The sequence below is a fragment of the Monodelphis domestica genome, chromosome 3 (genome assembly GCF_027887165.1).
Source record: "Monodelphis domestica isolate mMonDom1 chromosome 3, mMonDom1.pri, whole genome shotgun sequence".
NCBI lineage: Eukaryota > Metazoa > Chordata > Mammalia > Didelphimorphia > Didelphidae > Monodelphis > Monodelphis domestica.
The window spans coordinates 188,433,429-188,450,008 of record NC_077229.1 but is presented as its reverse complement, the minus strand read 5'-3'; the positions used below and the strand labels follow the sequence as shown (position 1 = coordinate 188,450,008).

Genomic DNA, 16,580 nt, shown 5'->3' with positions numbered 1-16,580 from the left:
CCTCCTTCCCCATAATTTCTCTTTATAGATAGGTGAGCATTAGAGTTATGAGTGACTAATTTCTTGCTAGGACTGTTTGCTCTAAAGTAAATAAATACTTAAATTTTTCCTGTTTGCTCATATTGTATGTTCAAAGCTGATGCTTCTTGATGGACATAGTCATTAATCTGCCTGATATTTAAGGAGAGCAAAACATTTCATATCGTTAAACTTTATTTTTAGTGATAAGATGTTTCCAGCCTTTGGATTTGGGGCCCAGATACCGCCTCAGTGGCAGGTAAGAAGTCCTTTTATCCTCCCAGAGCTTAGTGAAGCTTCACTTAGTGAAATATGCCGAAAATTTTATTTTCTCATTTGTGTGTTGACAGGTATCACATGAGTTTCCCCTAAACTTTAACTCAGAAAGCCCCTTCTGTAATGGTAAGTTTTCAAAATTAAAATGAAGATCTTAAGCTTAAAGTTTCAATGGCATCAATTTTATTTTTCACTTCAGACCTCTCTTTTTCTTTGAACATTTAATATTTGGTTGTAGCAATGACAACAAAAAAAACCAAGGAGCAATAATGTCTGAGAAATTTTAAGCACTAAATGATGTAAGATATTAGAAAAATTGCATTAATCATTTGTGTTATGATTATAGGCCAAATAATGAAAAGTTTTATAATAAACTGAAAACTTTATCCAGATCTTGGCAGGAGATATTATTATGGGTCATATTATTGTGGTTAATATCATATATTTGTTTTGCATTTTTGACTTTTTAAAGCATTTACATATATGCACTATTTTGACTAGGTATGACAAAACATTTGATGAAGAGGAACTAACCCTGTGATTTTACTGGTTTAGGGAACTCCAAGATGAGGAAATTTCCTCTACCAGTGGAGGTTGGCACCTTTTTTGCAATTATAGCTTTAGGGAGTTGCTTAGAGCCTTGTGGGGTTAAATTCTTCACCCAGGATCACATAGACATTATACATCAAGAGGTTTGTAGGTATTCCTGGTGTCAGGAATAATTTACTAGCCACTATGTCATGGTGCCTCTCTGTCATAAATAATTCAATTCAATAAACATTTTTCCAAAGTTAGTTTTGTGACAAGGAAATCACTTTAAAAGACTGATATATATTAATTTAAGGTCGCCAAGGAATTCAGCTATGTAATTCCTAAATGAAAACTCAAGTCAGCAGTCAACCTTTTATGGAGTTTAATTACAACAGGAGGAAGAAAGGAATTAGAGATAGAGAGAGAGAAAAGGGAGAGAAGGGAATAGGGCTTAAATACCCCTTCTGTTTAGGCTGGGCCAAAAGGCCCAAGCCCTTAGATAGCTGGGGCAAAGAAAAGAGATCAGTCCCTATTACTCACGTGACCAAAATGGAGAAACAGTCTCAGAGGCCCCACCTTCAGCTTCCTTCAGAGCAAACTTCTCAGAGCACACTCCAACCACTCAGACAAACTCCTCAACCCCCTCCTTCAGCTTCAGACCCTCCTATCTTTAAGGAAACCATCCAAGTTGCCTCCCCTCAGTTCTCCCATCTACCAATCACTGTCCATCAATTTCCCTGTGCCAATGGAGGCTCTAGCTTAACCCAGGACCGCCCAGAGGACTCTGGCTTTGCACATGTCTGTTGAAGGTCATATTTTCAAATAATTAAATCTTTGATCCTTTGCTACAGCCCTTCCTAAATCCTGTTAGGACTGAGTAGGGTAGAGATTGGAATAATTAAATTTTGATCTAGGCTGCAGCCCTTACTCAATCCTGTTAGGACTGAATAGGGTGGAGATTGATTCCAAGTATCTCCATTGTATCAATTCTAAAATCAATCATGACTCAAAGAAATTCCTGTTCTATGCTTAAGCATAGGTCAAAGTCCTTTCCATTGTTCAGCAAAAGGTTTCTGTCCTAAAGTAATCTTAAGAAGGGAGGAGGAGGAACCTCCCATGCCAATGGGGTTCACATTCCAATAGACTATCAGTAAGAAATTTTCCAAGTATGAAATTTCCCATGGTGAAATTTCCAACATTTATAAGTCTAAGGAATTTTAAGGTTTACAGTTTCAACATAATGTATAGAAACTCTCTATAAAGAAAAAGTATTTGTGTGTTCTACATCTTTACACCTGAATAATCCTTTGAGGTTCCAAAGGTATAGAGATCCCTATGTCCTTGGTTGTAGACAAAGAAATTTCTTCCCTTATTTTAATTTCTTAATGAATCTGAGTTTCATACAGCCCTATTTCATTTGCTATTTCATCCCCCAAAAGGAAGGTTATGATTTGATGAAATGTAAGCTGACACACGAAAGGCAGTTGCTTCTTTGTGTCAAAGGGCAATATTTCTTTCATGCCTCAAAGTAACAGGTCTTTACAGGGTCTGCACTGAAATGCTAGCACATAACTGATATGCTTGTTAATGATGAATCCTGCTTTTGTTCTCTAGGAATCCAAGGCATCATAGATGCGTATCGGACCTGCCTTCCTCAGATTAGGCTTTATGGGCCAACCAACTTTTCTCCAATAATAAATCACGTGGCCAGGTTTGCTGCTGCAGCCACACAACAACAGACAGCATCAGTAAGTGGGGTAATGTGGATCGCAGGGTGTATTTTTCCACCTTGGTTGTGGCATGTGGAAATAGTGGAAGGAATGCTGGATTTGAGGTCAGAACACCTACGCTTAATTCCTAATTCTGCCATATACTACCTGCGTGACTTTGGGGGAGCCATTTAACTTTTTTAGGCCTCAGATTCCTCAACTTAATAAAAAGGAGTTGAATTAGATGGCCTCTAAGGTGCTATCTAGTTTTAAAGTTATGATAGGATTTGTTGATTTAACTGTGAGTGTTTGGTGTAAGGATTTTGTTTTGCTTTTTTGTCAGTGTGAGAGGAAATGGAGAAGAAGAGGGGGGCTGGAGATAGAATTGTCAAAAAAAAAAGGAAGGAAGGAAGGAAAAAAGAAAAAAGGAACAGAGGAAGAAATTAGAGAAAGAAGGAAGGAAGGAAAGAAGCAAGGAGGAAAGAAATGAAGGAGAGAGGGAGGGAGAGAAGGAAGAAAGAAAGGAGGAAGAAAGGAAGGAAGAAAGGCAGAAAAGAAGAAAGGAAGCAAAGAAGGAAGGAGGGAAGGAAGGAAAGAAGGAAGAAAGCAGGGAGTGAGGGACAGAGGGACAGAGGGACCCTGAGTTTTAGCAAACTCTGCAGTAGGATAAAGATCTGTCTTAATGATAACAATCTCTGGCCTGTGACTGTTTTGGTAAAACTCCTCTTAATGAAGGAAGGACAGAACTCATTGTTGGGAGAAAGGGAGAGCCTAGTGGAGGGATATTCCAGTGTCAGAAGGTCAAAGTTACAGCTGAGGAGGCCCCAGGCACTGTGGGAAGTTTCAGAATGAGCTAGCGGCAGAGGCAGGATTTGAAGGCCAGAAAGTCATAAACAGAGCCAGGAGGGGAATATGTGATTCTCTCTGGGCCATTATGATTTTGGGGAAACTCTTCTTTATGCAAAGTTGATTCCCAAGAGCTATTCTCTTATGGATAAATGACCAAAGAACGTGAACAAGTAGTTCTAAAAAGGATAGTGTTAATGGCTAGTGTCTATTGTTCTTGAGTTGCTTTCAGTTGTGTCTGACTCTTTGTGACCTAATTTGGGGGCAAAGAGAGTAGAGTAGTTTGCCATTTCTTTCTCCAGCTCATTTTACAGATGAGGAACTGAATCAAACAAGGTTAAGTGATTTGTCCAGGATCACACTGTATCTGACACCAAACTTGAAGTCATGATGATAAACCTTTTCTTTTTTTTTTTTTAATCCTTATTTTCTGCCTTAGAATCAATACTATGTATTAGTTCCAAGGCAGAAGAGTGGTAAGGGCTACCCAATGGAGGTTAAGTGATTTACCCAGGGTCACACAGTTAGGAAGTATCTGAGGTCAGATTTGAACCCAGGATATCCCATTTCTGGGCCTGGCTCTCAATCCACTGAGCCACCTAGCTGCCTCCATGATGATAAATTTTGATTCTAAGCCCAGTGCTTTAGCCATGGTGCCACCTAGAAATAATAAATAAATAAATGTAAATAAAAAAATAAAAAAGAAATCCACGGCACCATCTAGAAATAGAAAAAAAAATAGGAAAAAAACCAATTTGGAAGTTTTGCCTGAAATTCATGCACAGCAAAATGGCAAAGTCTGACAAAAGGCAGAGGTAGCCATTGCTGAAAGGGCTGCAGGAAGGCAGGCACATGAATAAACTGTTGGTGGACTTGTGATTTGTTCTGCCATTTTGGAAAATAGTTTGGCTTTATGCCTCCCAAATGACTAAATTGTTTCATGCATTTGATCTCATTGCTAGGTAGGATGTCAAAGACCGAAAGACCATCTACAGATATATTCATAGCAGAATCTTTTTTTTTTTGGGGGGGGGTAGTAAAGAACTGTAAATAAAATGGATATCCATTATTGGTATATAAATATAATGACATATTCAGGTTACAGGATTAACCACTCTTGAGAAAGAGAGGGAAAAATGTACAAACTGATATAGAATCAAGTACTGTTTGGTGCAGCAGGAAAATGGGACTTGTAGCCAAGAAGATTTGCATTCAAATCATGCCTCAGATACTGACTGGGAAAATCAGTTCACCTTTGTTGGTGCTCCTGTCCTCATCTTTAAAATTGCATAATGATAGTCCTCACCTCTCAGGATAGTTGTGAGGATCAAATGAAAAAAAAAGTGCTTTTCAAACTTCAAAGCTTTATCTAAACGTTAGCTATTATTTATATTATTAAGCAGACTGAGGAAAAATATACATAATGACTGTAGTCATAGAAATGAAAAGAGTAATAAAATGAAGCCCAAATCTGTATAATTATAATGAATGACCAATCTTGGCCCCAGACAAGAGTTGAGGGAATGTTTAATCTTCCCTTTTTGGAAGAAATAGGGGATTGTGCATGTGAAATATTGGATGGAGTACAGATGTGGCCGACTTGGTGAGAGAAGATAATTTGGTAATAAACTATGATGTAAAAACCAAAGGCATCAATAAAACTTTTTTAAAAAGAGAAAAGGAAAAGAAATGAAAAAGGTATTGAAGCATGTTTTTGAAATACATAGACGAGAACAGAAGGAAGACTTGAAGGAATCACAAGCAAGGATAGCTTTGAAAGTGAACATGCTGCATTTGTGATATACTTAAAAAGAAAAGCAAGCTGTACCGAGAAATTTCAAGTTTCATGTGCATATGGAAATGCAAGTTTCATTTGAAGTTATGTTCAGAGTAAAAAGGGGAGGGAGAAGAGCCCTGTGTTGTCTTCCATAAAGATAATTTTCTGTAGGAAAAAAGGTTTTGAGAATTATTTCTTTTAGGAAATATATGATTTAAAAGGTTTTTTTTCCCCTGATATCATTGGATTTCTTGTTTAGAAAACTTCAATAGCAGAAATAAAACTTCACATTTATACAATGTTTTAAGGTTTGTGCTTTTGTGAGGTGTATGGGGGAATAAGAATTGGATTTGAGGTTTATAGACCTGAATTCATTTTCTTTTTCTGTATCTTACTACTTATGGGGTCTTAGGAAAGTAATTTTATTTTTTTGGGTTTTTGTTTCTTAATCAGTAAAAATAAGGGGGTTGTTCTTAATGACTTATTATGATCTCTAATCCTGTGACTCTTAATAAAGAAAACTACTTTTCTTTGCTAGCAGCTATTATTGGATCTTTCATCTATCCTGTTGACCTAGAATAATGGAATAGGGATTGAAAAGATTTATCAGGTCATTTATTCCATCATTGCCCTAGAAGTATTATTTATTTTAATTAATTAATAGTTTAATTTAATTAACAGATTATTTAATTTTTTTCAACTAGACTGAAATGGCTGAAAATATGATCAATTTTTTGTATCATTTTTATACTTTCAAAGAATATTGTTTTATTTGGTAATATTATTAAAGTCATTGTAATCGTTCTCTTTCTTTCTTCCTTTGTTTATCTCTTCTCTGATTCTGTCTTTCCTTTCCTCTCTCTCTCCTTTGCTTCTGTCTTCCTCTCTTCTTCCATTTGTAAAAATATGAGAAGGGGGAGATTTAGGAGAAGTCTGGGAGTTGAAAATTATATATATATATATATGTAGTTAACATATATTTTGCTAAATCTCTTATTCCTGTTTTCTAGGTATTCTCTACTATGGTTGTTATTTTAATTATTTTTCCTTCCAGTTTATAATTTTGAATATAGGCAGTTCATAACTTCCCCATGAGTCATTAGAATGCACTGTTAGTATATTTAGTTCTTAAAATTAGGATGGTGATTTTTTTTTCTTTTTCTTTGTAGAAATACTGATTTGTTTTGCCTTTTCTGGCAGTGAGGTTGCAAAATGGAATACTGTTAGTGCTTATGATGTGGTCTGATGGTATCCTCAGGCCAACTCTATTTCATGGACTGTTATTATAACCCCTACCCCTTTTTAAAAGGCAAGTGGGCTTAAATGACTTGGTCAGGGTCATGTGGCTGTATTTGAACTCAGGAAGATAGTCTTCTTGACTTTAGGCTTGGCACTCTATCTACTGTACCACTTAACTGCACCTTATTATGTTTCTTTGAAAAACTGTGCCACTTTAGTTCAAATATCCTCTCTTTTTCTGTGCCAAGCCAATCTATTGTCTGAAGATCTCAATAGATTTTATTCAAGAGTTGTTGCAACAGTAAGGAAACACTGGGAAAGAGAGGAAGTGACTTTAGTGGCGTGATAAAACAGCAGAAGAATTCCCCCCCTCCCCCATTTGAATTAGTTTATTTAGCCAATTTAGATCATTATTCCTTGGTTACAATAATCACATTATTTCCCTCTTTCCCCTCCACCCACCCTTCCCGCAGCCAATGTGAGCAGAAGAATTCTTAATAAATTAATATTAACTTTTTATTTTGTTTGTGTTGGGTTCCGTCTGCTAAGTGGGTACTACCTCTTCTCTGTCCTTTTTTTTTTTAAATAGCTAAAAACATTTTAAACCATACTTTTTCCTTTTTTTGGTCATCTTTGTATTATTTTAACATAATTTATTCCCAAGTATCTCACAAGATATTCTTCAAATATTAATTCTGTAGCTGTATATAATGTTCTCTTGGTTCTACTTGTTTCACTCTTCATTATTTTATGTAGGTCTTTCCAAGTTAAAAAAAATTAACCTGCTCATTGTTTCTGGAATATAGTAGTATTCTATCACAACCACATACCACAATTTGTTCAGCCATTCCCCAATTGATGGCATTCTTTCAGTTTCCAGTTTTTCGCCAACACAAAGAGAGCTACTATAAATATTTTGGAACATATGTTCTTTTTCTTTTTCCCTGATCTCTTTGGGAAACAGACCCAGAAATGGTATTGGTAGATCAAAGGGAATGCACAGTTTTATAACTCTGGGCATTCTTTTCTATCCTTTAAAAACTATTTTTTGTCATTAATAGTTTATTAGTAATAATTACTTTTTATTATTTTTTATTATTTTAAAATTACTATTATTAAATGCTGGCATTTATTTAGTGCTTTAAGGTTTGGAAAGTGCTTTACATATATCTTATTTTATCCTCACCACTATCCTGGGAGGAAGGTGGTATTATTATTCCCATTTCAGGTAGAGAAACAGGCAAACTTGCATAGGGCTCTAAGAATCTGGGGTAGGATTAGAGCTCAGATCTTCCTGACTGCAGGGCCAGCACTCTTATCTACTGCACCATCTAGCTGCCTAGCTTGTGCTTGCTGTCACACTATTTGATCAGGAAGCTAACAAAGCTTGTCTTATTTAACAGCAATATTTTGTGCTCCTGATCATCACTGATGGTGTGATCACAGACCTTGATCAAACCAGGCAAGCCATAGTGAATGCTTCCAAACTGCCTATGTCTATCATCATCGTTGGTGTTGGAGGGGCAGACTTCAGTGCAATGGAGTTCCTTGATGGTGATGGTGGAGCACTCAGGTCTCCAACCGGAGAGGTTGCTATCAGAGACATCGTTCAGTTTGTTCCTTTCAGACAGTTCCAGAATGTGAGTATTGCCATTCTCCCTGTCCCCAGCCATGGAGCTGAATGTCCTGAGTGAAGGGCATCTCTCTTGGTCCATAGCTTATGCTTAGGAACAGGACAAGTCTTCTTGTGATTGTTGTGCCTGTATCCATCTACTTGCTTTTGTGCAGTAAGACTCATTCATCCTCTATGCTTTTGAAGTCTCTATCAAAGTTTTGCTAGCCAGAGACTCTGTTGGATACATAACTATCACTCTATGATGAAGTTTTCATTACCTTATCTTAACTAGGAAATGTAATCAAATGCCTTAAAAAAAAACCTAGAAAAAAATTGCCAATACTTCTAAAGCAGGGATTCTTACCTGAGGCAAATCTTAATCTTAAGACCAAGATGGAGGTGGTCTAGCAGGTCCCCTAAATTTTTCTGTCATAGCAGACTTACAACATGAAGTCCATTTTTCTAATTCCTAGAATGGAGATAGTAACCCCAATCGCATACCTTTTTGGCAATCTGATGTAGTCTTCTTTGTGTAAAATAGTGCTTTTAAATGCAGAAAATAAAATATGTGTGATTTAAAAGGAAACCAAAGATGACTGAAAATAAAGATGTAATTGTCTTCCCTACCATTCTTTGGACTCTGTGGACCCTAGGTTTCAACACATTCTCAATGAGTCCTAGGACCCTCTTGGGGTCTCTGCTCTAGAAGCTTTGGCAAATTTTTTTCTAAGTTTTTTTTTTTAATGGCATTTGTTTGTTTATATTTCCTAGTGTAAAGATAAGGTGATAAGATAAGACTTCATTCTCTCTGGGTGAATATTTTAGATATATTATTTTTTTCTTTACTTTCCATACTGTGGTAGTTCTAATATTCTGGTTGAAAATTCCCTTTTCTTATTGGGATTAAGCTTAATTGGAGTAACTGAAGAAAATACTTTATTTGCTCTCTTACAGTGATCAGGTTTGTTTTTGTTTTTTGCAGTCTGTGTGTAATGGTCTCCAGTTACCCATTAACTTTCAGTTTTGAGGAAAACACAGTATTGAGTGTGGTTTTTCCAGTCTGTCAGAAATGACAGCATAAAAGAAGACTGTATAATGTTGTTTTTTAATAAATAAGTCAACAAAAGACCTTATCTTGATGATGCCAAGATAAGAAATGGGCCTCCAGGCACAAAAGGAAAAAGTGGAATTTTTTTGTTTAGTAATTTTGTCCAAATTAAGGTGCCTAATCTGTTGTTTATCATATGGTTGCTAACCAAGACACTGGTTTGATTTTCTTTTTCTTTTTTTTTTTTAAACAAGTCTCCAAAGGAAGCCCTTGCTCAGTGTGTCTTGGCAGAAGTTCCCCAGCAAGTGGTGGGTTATTTTAATACGTATAAACTCCTCCCTCCGAAGAATCCTGCTACAAAGTAATGGAAACAGCTCAGGCCATCTCAGGAGAATTCTTCTGTGCCAAGTGGAGTTGTGGGTGCATTATCTCTCCCCAAAATGCATTGACTAGTATTGCTTCTTGTGGCCCTTTCTGGCCTCCCTACATGTGATGTGATTCTTTTTCGACATGGAGCCATATCTATTTTAATGCATTTCTTTTGGAATATCATTTTTGTACATGCTTGTGAATTTTTTTTTAAACATGGAAAGTAAATCTCTGTGAAGTGAATTCATTGACTGGTAATTGGCAGGAATTGAACTGAGACATATTTTAGGTGAGGAAGTGGTGGTAGGATGACTTTTCCTTTGAATTAATTGTCTATGAGTGTGTGATAAGGCATTTGTGATTGATGATAAGAAGTCATTTTGCTGGAACAAATGCTACCAATGAACTGCTAAGCTTTATTGTTGTCCCTGTCAGTGTGTACATCGTCATCGCAAGCAAACTCCCACCCTTGACCAAGATAAAGCCATTTAGCTGACATGATTTTGGGGGCATTTTAACTGGCCCTTCTTAGTCCATCATTGCCCATAGAGTGTCAACTTTCTTCACTTGCCATTAATTGTGCTACGGTCTATAAGTGATATTGTTTTGTAAATTAATGCTTTTTGCCTGGAGGGGAAAGCACAGACTTAAATTCTTATTAAACACAGACAAACAATTCTCTCTTGCCCTTTTGGCTCTTTACAAATGATTGTTTCATAGAAGATGATTCTGAAGATGATCAGGCTGAGTGTGGTCCTTGCTCTTAAACTGTTTCAGGAAAATTGGAAGATTCTTTAGAAATTAAAGACTTAGCTTTTGTGGTGCTTGCAGATCTTTCCAGCTGGTTAGGTGTTCAGCTCATGTTCCCCTGGGTTGTGAGCCTCATTGTTTGAGGTTGCTGAGAATGCTGCAGAGAGTGGCTCCTGAGTGGACTATGGGGCCTCGATGAATAGCTCCGTGCCCCCACTGTCCTGGAAGCCTTTGCTTTTTCCTGAAGCCCTCTTCTTTCTATTTCTTGCATACCACTTGTTAATCAGTGCCAAGGGATTATTTTTTACCTCATTATGCAACCTTTTTTCAAAAGATTTTTTTCCTTGAGGGGTAATAGTGATTTTCTACCGATTAATCCATCATAGTGTACTTTAAAAGTATATTATTTCTTAGTCACAGGATGTCTTATATTCAAGCATAAAATCTTTTGAAATAAAAAAAAAATTAGTTGCCAACTCCATTTGTTTTTTTTTGTTGTTGTTGTTGTTTAATGTTTTTAATTTTTTAATTTTTAAGCCTTTGGAGGCTTCAGTGGACAGAAAGCCAATCTCAGAGCCAAAAATACCTGGGTTCAAATCTCACTTCTGAACTATTACAGCTGTGTGAAAATTGCTTCTGCTCTCAGTGTGCTAGGTAACTCTCTAAAACTATATGCTTTAGAGGAGTTAACATTCACTGGCTAAGGGAGCCTCCTCCAAAATCCAAATCGTAGATACAATTTCACTCAAAATAGAATCCTCTTCCTCCTCAAGCCCATTTATCTTGTTCTCCAGAACATACTGTGTTAAAGAATATTTTCTCTTCACAAATTGCTTTGAAAAAATATCCAACATTTAAACTAATCTCATCAATTTATGTATGTATAAAATAACATTAAATTAATTAACATAGATATATTATTATCCCATTAACATATATTTGTACATATTAAAAATGCAACACTGAAAACCAATACATATTTTACATAAAAATAAAGTATATATATTTATAGTTATGTGTATATGCTAATGGTTTTTAGTGTGGGCCTCCTTGTGGCCTTATATCTTGTTGGCAATCTTTCCTTTAGGCTGTTCCATCTGTGCAGAGAATAACTGGTCATGCTAACTGAATTCTATAGAAAATGGCCCCTGGTTTTTCCACTTCATTTAATAAACAATCAATCATTTAATATTTGTTAAGTATGTCCTCTGTGCCAGATACATGCTAAGCGTTGGAGATAGAAAAGAAAAGGCAAATGTAACAAGAAATGAAGCACATTCCATTTAAATAACCCAGACCACAAGGCCAATGACATCACAGAAGCAGATTTAGTATTCCTGTTAATACCATTCCTTTACTTGGATTGTTCCTCTTTTAAACAGTCTATTGAGTTTATGGTTAGATGCAGCTGAGGAAGAACAAACTGCTATTAAGATAAATACTTATCTAGTCTATGTGTTGAATCAAAAACATTTATATTTTCTGAGTATTTTCATTATTTTTATGAAAAAATATATACTTTCAATAATCCAGCCCTCATTTCTTTTGCCACATTTGGATTGAATTTTAAATAATTTCTCACTTTTCATATTCAAATTTCTAAAGAGGAGATTGTGGGGTTGGTTATTGAATGAATTGACACTAAATAGATCATGTCTTAGCAGTTGTGCAAGTGTCCAGGTGAGAAACTGGAGAACTGTTTCCTGACCAAGGTTTTTTGCTTTGAAAAAATTGTACACAAACTAACGTAGCTAGTTTGTGCCACCTTCTGGTAAGACGTTAGAAATGCAATCTTATTGTTATAGGAAATATAAACTTCAGGCCAGTGAGTCTCAGACTTTTAGTTTCTTCATCTCCCAGATGATTTTTAAAGTAAACTTGTTAACCCTTAACCCTCATGCTATATTTTTGACATCCTTTTCATATTTCTTTCTTTATTTGGAAATTCATTTTCTTAAAACAATTAAGAAACAAATAAACCAAAAATACTGTTCCTGTCCTTTTTTTTGCAACAATTTTAAGTATTTTTTTTTAATGTTCATGATGTGCCAGAGTAATTATATGGCAAGATAACCTCATACATTGATTAAGAATCAAATTTGGACTGTTCATGTGCTTTTATAAAGTTGTATTTGCTAATATATGGATATGTATAATAATCTTAATATATGGCCAGGAGTTTTGAATGTATCTTGCCTTTGATTTATGATAAAGTTGATTCTGGATGTAAGCAGTATGATGTCTTGATTTCATTATGGTCTTGATTGAAACTCTTTTTCCTCTCTGCATGATGCCCAGACAACCAAATTAAAAGAAAGACATTTAATGAAAAATGATTTTTGCTAAATTAAACTCTTTCGGCTTGGGGTTTATTATTTCATTGAATTCAGACAAACTGAATTTTTTTCATTCATTCAACAAATACTTAATCAATGACTATCACTTCCAAAGATACTGTACAAGGTAATAAGGGAGATAAGAGATGGTTCATGCCCTTAAGAAGCTCATAGTGTAGTGATAGGGAAAAGATAATTAAAGGGGCCTTGAATGATTGTGTGTGTAAACCCAACATGGTATGACAACCTAATTAAAGGTTATCTTCCTATAGACAGGAATGGCCTGAGCAATGTGACTTCCCTATTTGAGTGGTTTTAGGGGAAGATAATGGACTCTGTCCTGATCATCACTGCTCTTGCACTGACAGGATGCTCTTTGCACCATTGCACCTCTCTATAAATGTTGCATCTGTCCATCCTGACACTGGAGCCTCCATCATTGATCCTCGTACAAGGCAGACAAAATGAAGCTCTACTTTTTTATTTTGTGCTTCAGACACTGGATTCCATTTTTGGTAGGTAGAGATAGAAGCCATAATGTCTGTCATGGGCATGAAAAATAACTCGGAGAGGTGACTTCTCTGCGAGATTCAGCCTTATATATTAATTCTCTGCATCTCTTTATCCTGGCAATGAGAGGGAAGCAAAATGATGGTCATTCTTTTACGGTACGCCTATGGTAGATGGCCTTTTCTAGGCGTTTAGCGACAGAGGCCAGAAGAGATAGAGGATGAGAGCTGGCAGGGATAAAAGGACCAGGGGAGGATTTTTTCAGGATATGGGAGACGTGGATATGTTGGTAGGCAGCTTGGAATGACTCCAAGGAAGAACAAGCCTCCTTCTGAGTTTTCCAGAGCCTTCTACACAGTAGTTACTTAAAGGGTTTATTGAGTTTAAATTCTCTATAAACTCAAATGAGCAGAGTTATTGACTCAGGCCTTTCTCATTTGCTTTTCTCTTCAAAGATGTGTATGGAGATCTTCCCGTTCTCTACAGACTTTCTCAGACAGGTGAGGCATAAAGAAAGGTACCAAGGGGCACACCATGGCTCTATTTCAAATACTAAGAAGATCCAAAAAAGTAAATATTCCTTAAATCAAATACCTGCCGCCATAGCCCTTCTATTGAGGATAAACCCCCTCTGACTTATCTCTCCACTTCCCTGTCTCCTTTGCAGGATCCTTTTCTAAACCATGCTCTTTAGCCATAGAGTCCTGTCTTGGACCCCTTTCCCCCCTCTATACTACTTTATTGGGTGATCTCATCAGCTCCCAAGCATTTTGTTACTCTCACATGCTCTCAGATTCTCCAGTCTGCCTATTCACCCCCAAACTCTGCTGACCTTCCGTCACCTCTTCAGCTTCCTTTCAGGCATCTAGAACTGGATGTCCATTAGACATCTTAAACTCCATATGTCCAAAATGGAATTCAATATTTTTCTCCACCTCACCCCTGCTCCCACTTCAGACTCCCAATCTAGAGGACATCCTGTAGTCCTCACTGTCACCTTGGATCTAAACTGTTGTCCAAGCCTGTTGACTTCTCATTTGCAACATCTTTCAGATGTGTTCCCTTCTCTCTGCTGACACCACTCTAGTTCACCACCCTCAGTACCTCATGCACGCCTGAATAGTCTGCTGGTAAAGTAATAATCCTAAAATGCATCTGATTGTGCCACTCAATAAATCCCACTCACTGGCTTCCTTTTCTTGCCTGTAGGATCAAATGTAAAATGCTATTTGGCATTCAAAGCCCTTTATAAACCTAGCCCCTGCCTACCTTTCCAGGCTTCTTACATTTTACTCCTGGACACATATTCTTCCATCCAGTGACTAGCTTCCTGGTTCTTCCATGAACAAGACACTCTCAATTCTGGGCTTTTTTTTGGCTGTCCCCTATGCCTGCAATGCTCTCTCTCTTCAGTTTAGACTTCTGGCTTCCTTAAAGTTCAGCCTATAATCTCACTTTCTACAGGAAGCCTTTCTAGCCTCTCTTAATTCCCTTTCCTTAATTCCTTCCCTCTATTAATTATTTCCTATTTATCCTATATATAGCTTATTCCTTTAGGAAACTAGCATTTGAACTGGGTCTTGAAGGATGACTTCTGATGGATTAGAATTAAGGATCAGAAGTACTAATCTGACTGAAGACAGTCTAATAAACATTAAAGGGGAGAGTATTCTAACAGAGGAAATGGTTTGACCAATGCAAGGAGGTAAAAAAATAGGATATATTCATAGAATAGCTAATAACCTTTTTTGTTTGGGGCAGAGAATAAAGCAGTAGCAGATTATATAAGAAAATGAAATTGTTTTATCTGTTTATACAATTTCCAAGTATGTATACCTTCCCGCCTTCCTTTCCTCCTCCCTCCTTCCCTTTTTCCTTCCTTCCTTCCCTCCTTCCTTTCTTCCCTTTCCCTCCTTCCTTCCCTGCTCCCTTCCTCCTTCCCTTCCTAGCTCCCTTCTTCCCCCCTTTCTCCTTCCCTTGATCTGTCTTTTCCTCCTTCCTTCCTTCCTTCCTTCCTTCCTTCCTTCCTTCCTTCCTTCCTTCCTTCCTTCCCTCTTTCCCTCCTTCCTTCCTTCCTTCCTTCCTTCCTTCCTTCCTTCCTTCCTTCCTTCCTTCCTTCCTTCCTTCCTTCCTTCCTTCCTTCCTTCCTTCCTTCCTTCCTTCCTTCCTTCCTTCCTTCCTTCCTTCCTTCCTTCCTTCCTTCCTTCCTTCCTTCCTTCCTTCCTTCCTTCCCTCTTTCCCTCCTTCCCTCCTTCCCTCTTTCCTTTATTCTTTCCTCCCTCCCTTCGTTTCTTCTCCCCTTCCTCTCCCCCTTTCTTCTTGACTTCCCTGCCTTTCTCCTGATTTACCCCTGACAAATATTTATTGCATGTGTGTGTTCGGGGGATAGGTCTGCAGAAAACGAATAAGATGTTTGCCCTCAATAAGCTTACAGTCTTATCTTTTCACTCATAGTCCCTAAAACTCTCATCTTGACCAACTGCTTCCTGAGGAAGTAAAGACTTCCACATTAAGGGAGAGAGACAGGGCTAGCTTAGCGGAGCCACTCCTGAGCCACCAGCTTTGGTGCCCATGAACATGCTTTCCCCAAGGCCGCAGGATCTCCAACGCTCACCAGAGGGCGCTTTCTGACAAATTTTAAACCTCCACGCTAGAGAAGAAAGCTCAGCGTTTGGGATCAGCAGCTATCCCTGGATTCAATACCGATCTCGGAGTATGGAAAAGGAAAATGGAAAATGGAAAATCCCTCTGAACTTTTCAGATTTTGGAAATATCTAATTAGACCGCCTCTTCCCTTCTCCCATTTCCCCCTTTGCCGTTAGGAAATCTGCTTCCACCTAGATTATTATTTTTTTTAAGCAGCCACACATATAATAAAAGAGCTCACCCAGAAAAACTGTTGAAAAAAAAAAAAGCAGTTTTCCGGAATCCCATTCTTGATTCCTGTTCCTGGAACCCCGGAAGAAGGATTATGGGAAAGAGTCGTGTGTCAAGAATCCGCCAAGACCAACTCTGCAAACAGTTGAACAAAATGGGGGAAGGTGGGAATGGGATTGTGGTCAGGTTTCATTAGTGGGTCCTGTGTGACAGTGTTAGTGTGTTCCAGCACCACCTCGGGGTCCTGTCTGTACTCTGGGTTCCCCCAGTCTTCCCCTAACTCTGCAGACTGGGCTGTCCCACCATGTTCTTTACAGCTCAAGCAATAGGGGCAGCAGCTGCCCTCGCCCCCGCTGGACTGGCTGCAATCACCTGGCCCCCCAAAGAACTCACAGCTTTATGGAAAATATTGGGCAGAAGTCTAAAAACTTAGCGAAAAGGACATTTGTATTTCTTTGTAGGGTATGGAGACTCCTACATTGTTTCTTCCCCCTTAGAAGAGCCTGATACTACAGAAATGGAAACATTTCACTAGTTGGTGTAACCTAGACCTTGTAAAATCCCTTTAAATTTAACCGTTTTTTTTTTCTTTTTTTTGCCTCATAAACAAGGAGGGACTCAAGTTCAGCCCATCAGGGTGCATGGACAACTGTATTGACCTTCCCATGACTCCCTTATC

General features: G+C 37.7%; 1 protein-coding gene and 1 long non-coding RNA gene across 3 annotated transcripts in view; one reads left to right on the top strand and one right to left on the bottom strand.

The window, feature by feature from the left end:
• Positions 1-12,408, top strand: part of CPNE3 (copine 3) — a 95,080-nt gene extending 82,672 nt beyond the window's left edge. For both annotated transcript variants that reach the window (XM_056823353.1, XM_001368459.5), the window contains exons 12-16: positions 223-277; positions 369-420; positions 2,440-2,573; positions 7,800-8,036; positions 9,314-12,408. In XM_056823353.1, the coding sequence (XP_056679331.1) occupies positions 223-277; positions 369-420; positions 2,440-2,573; positions 7,800-8,036; positions 9,314-9,424 (589 nt within the window). In that variant the 3' untranslated portion in view covers positions 9,425-12,408. The remainder of the gene's footprint in view (positions 1-222; positions 278-368; positions 421-2,439; positions 2,574-7,799; positions 8,037-9,313) is intronic.
• A 117-nt stretch (positions 12,409-12,525) lies between these two features.
• LOC130458354 (uncharacterized) lies at positions 12,526-16,026 on the bottom strand. The gene is made up of 2 exons (XR_008917583.1): positions 15,912-16,026; positions 12,526-13,140 (listed from the first exon to the last, which is right to left on the bottom strand). It is a non-coding gene; the product is annotated as an uncharacterized LOC130458354 (long non-coding RNA).
• Between the last annotated feature and the right edge of the window lie 554 nt (positions 16,027-16,580).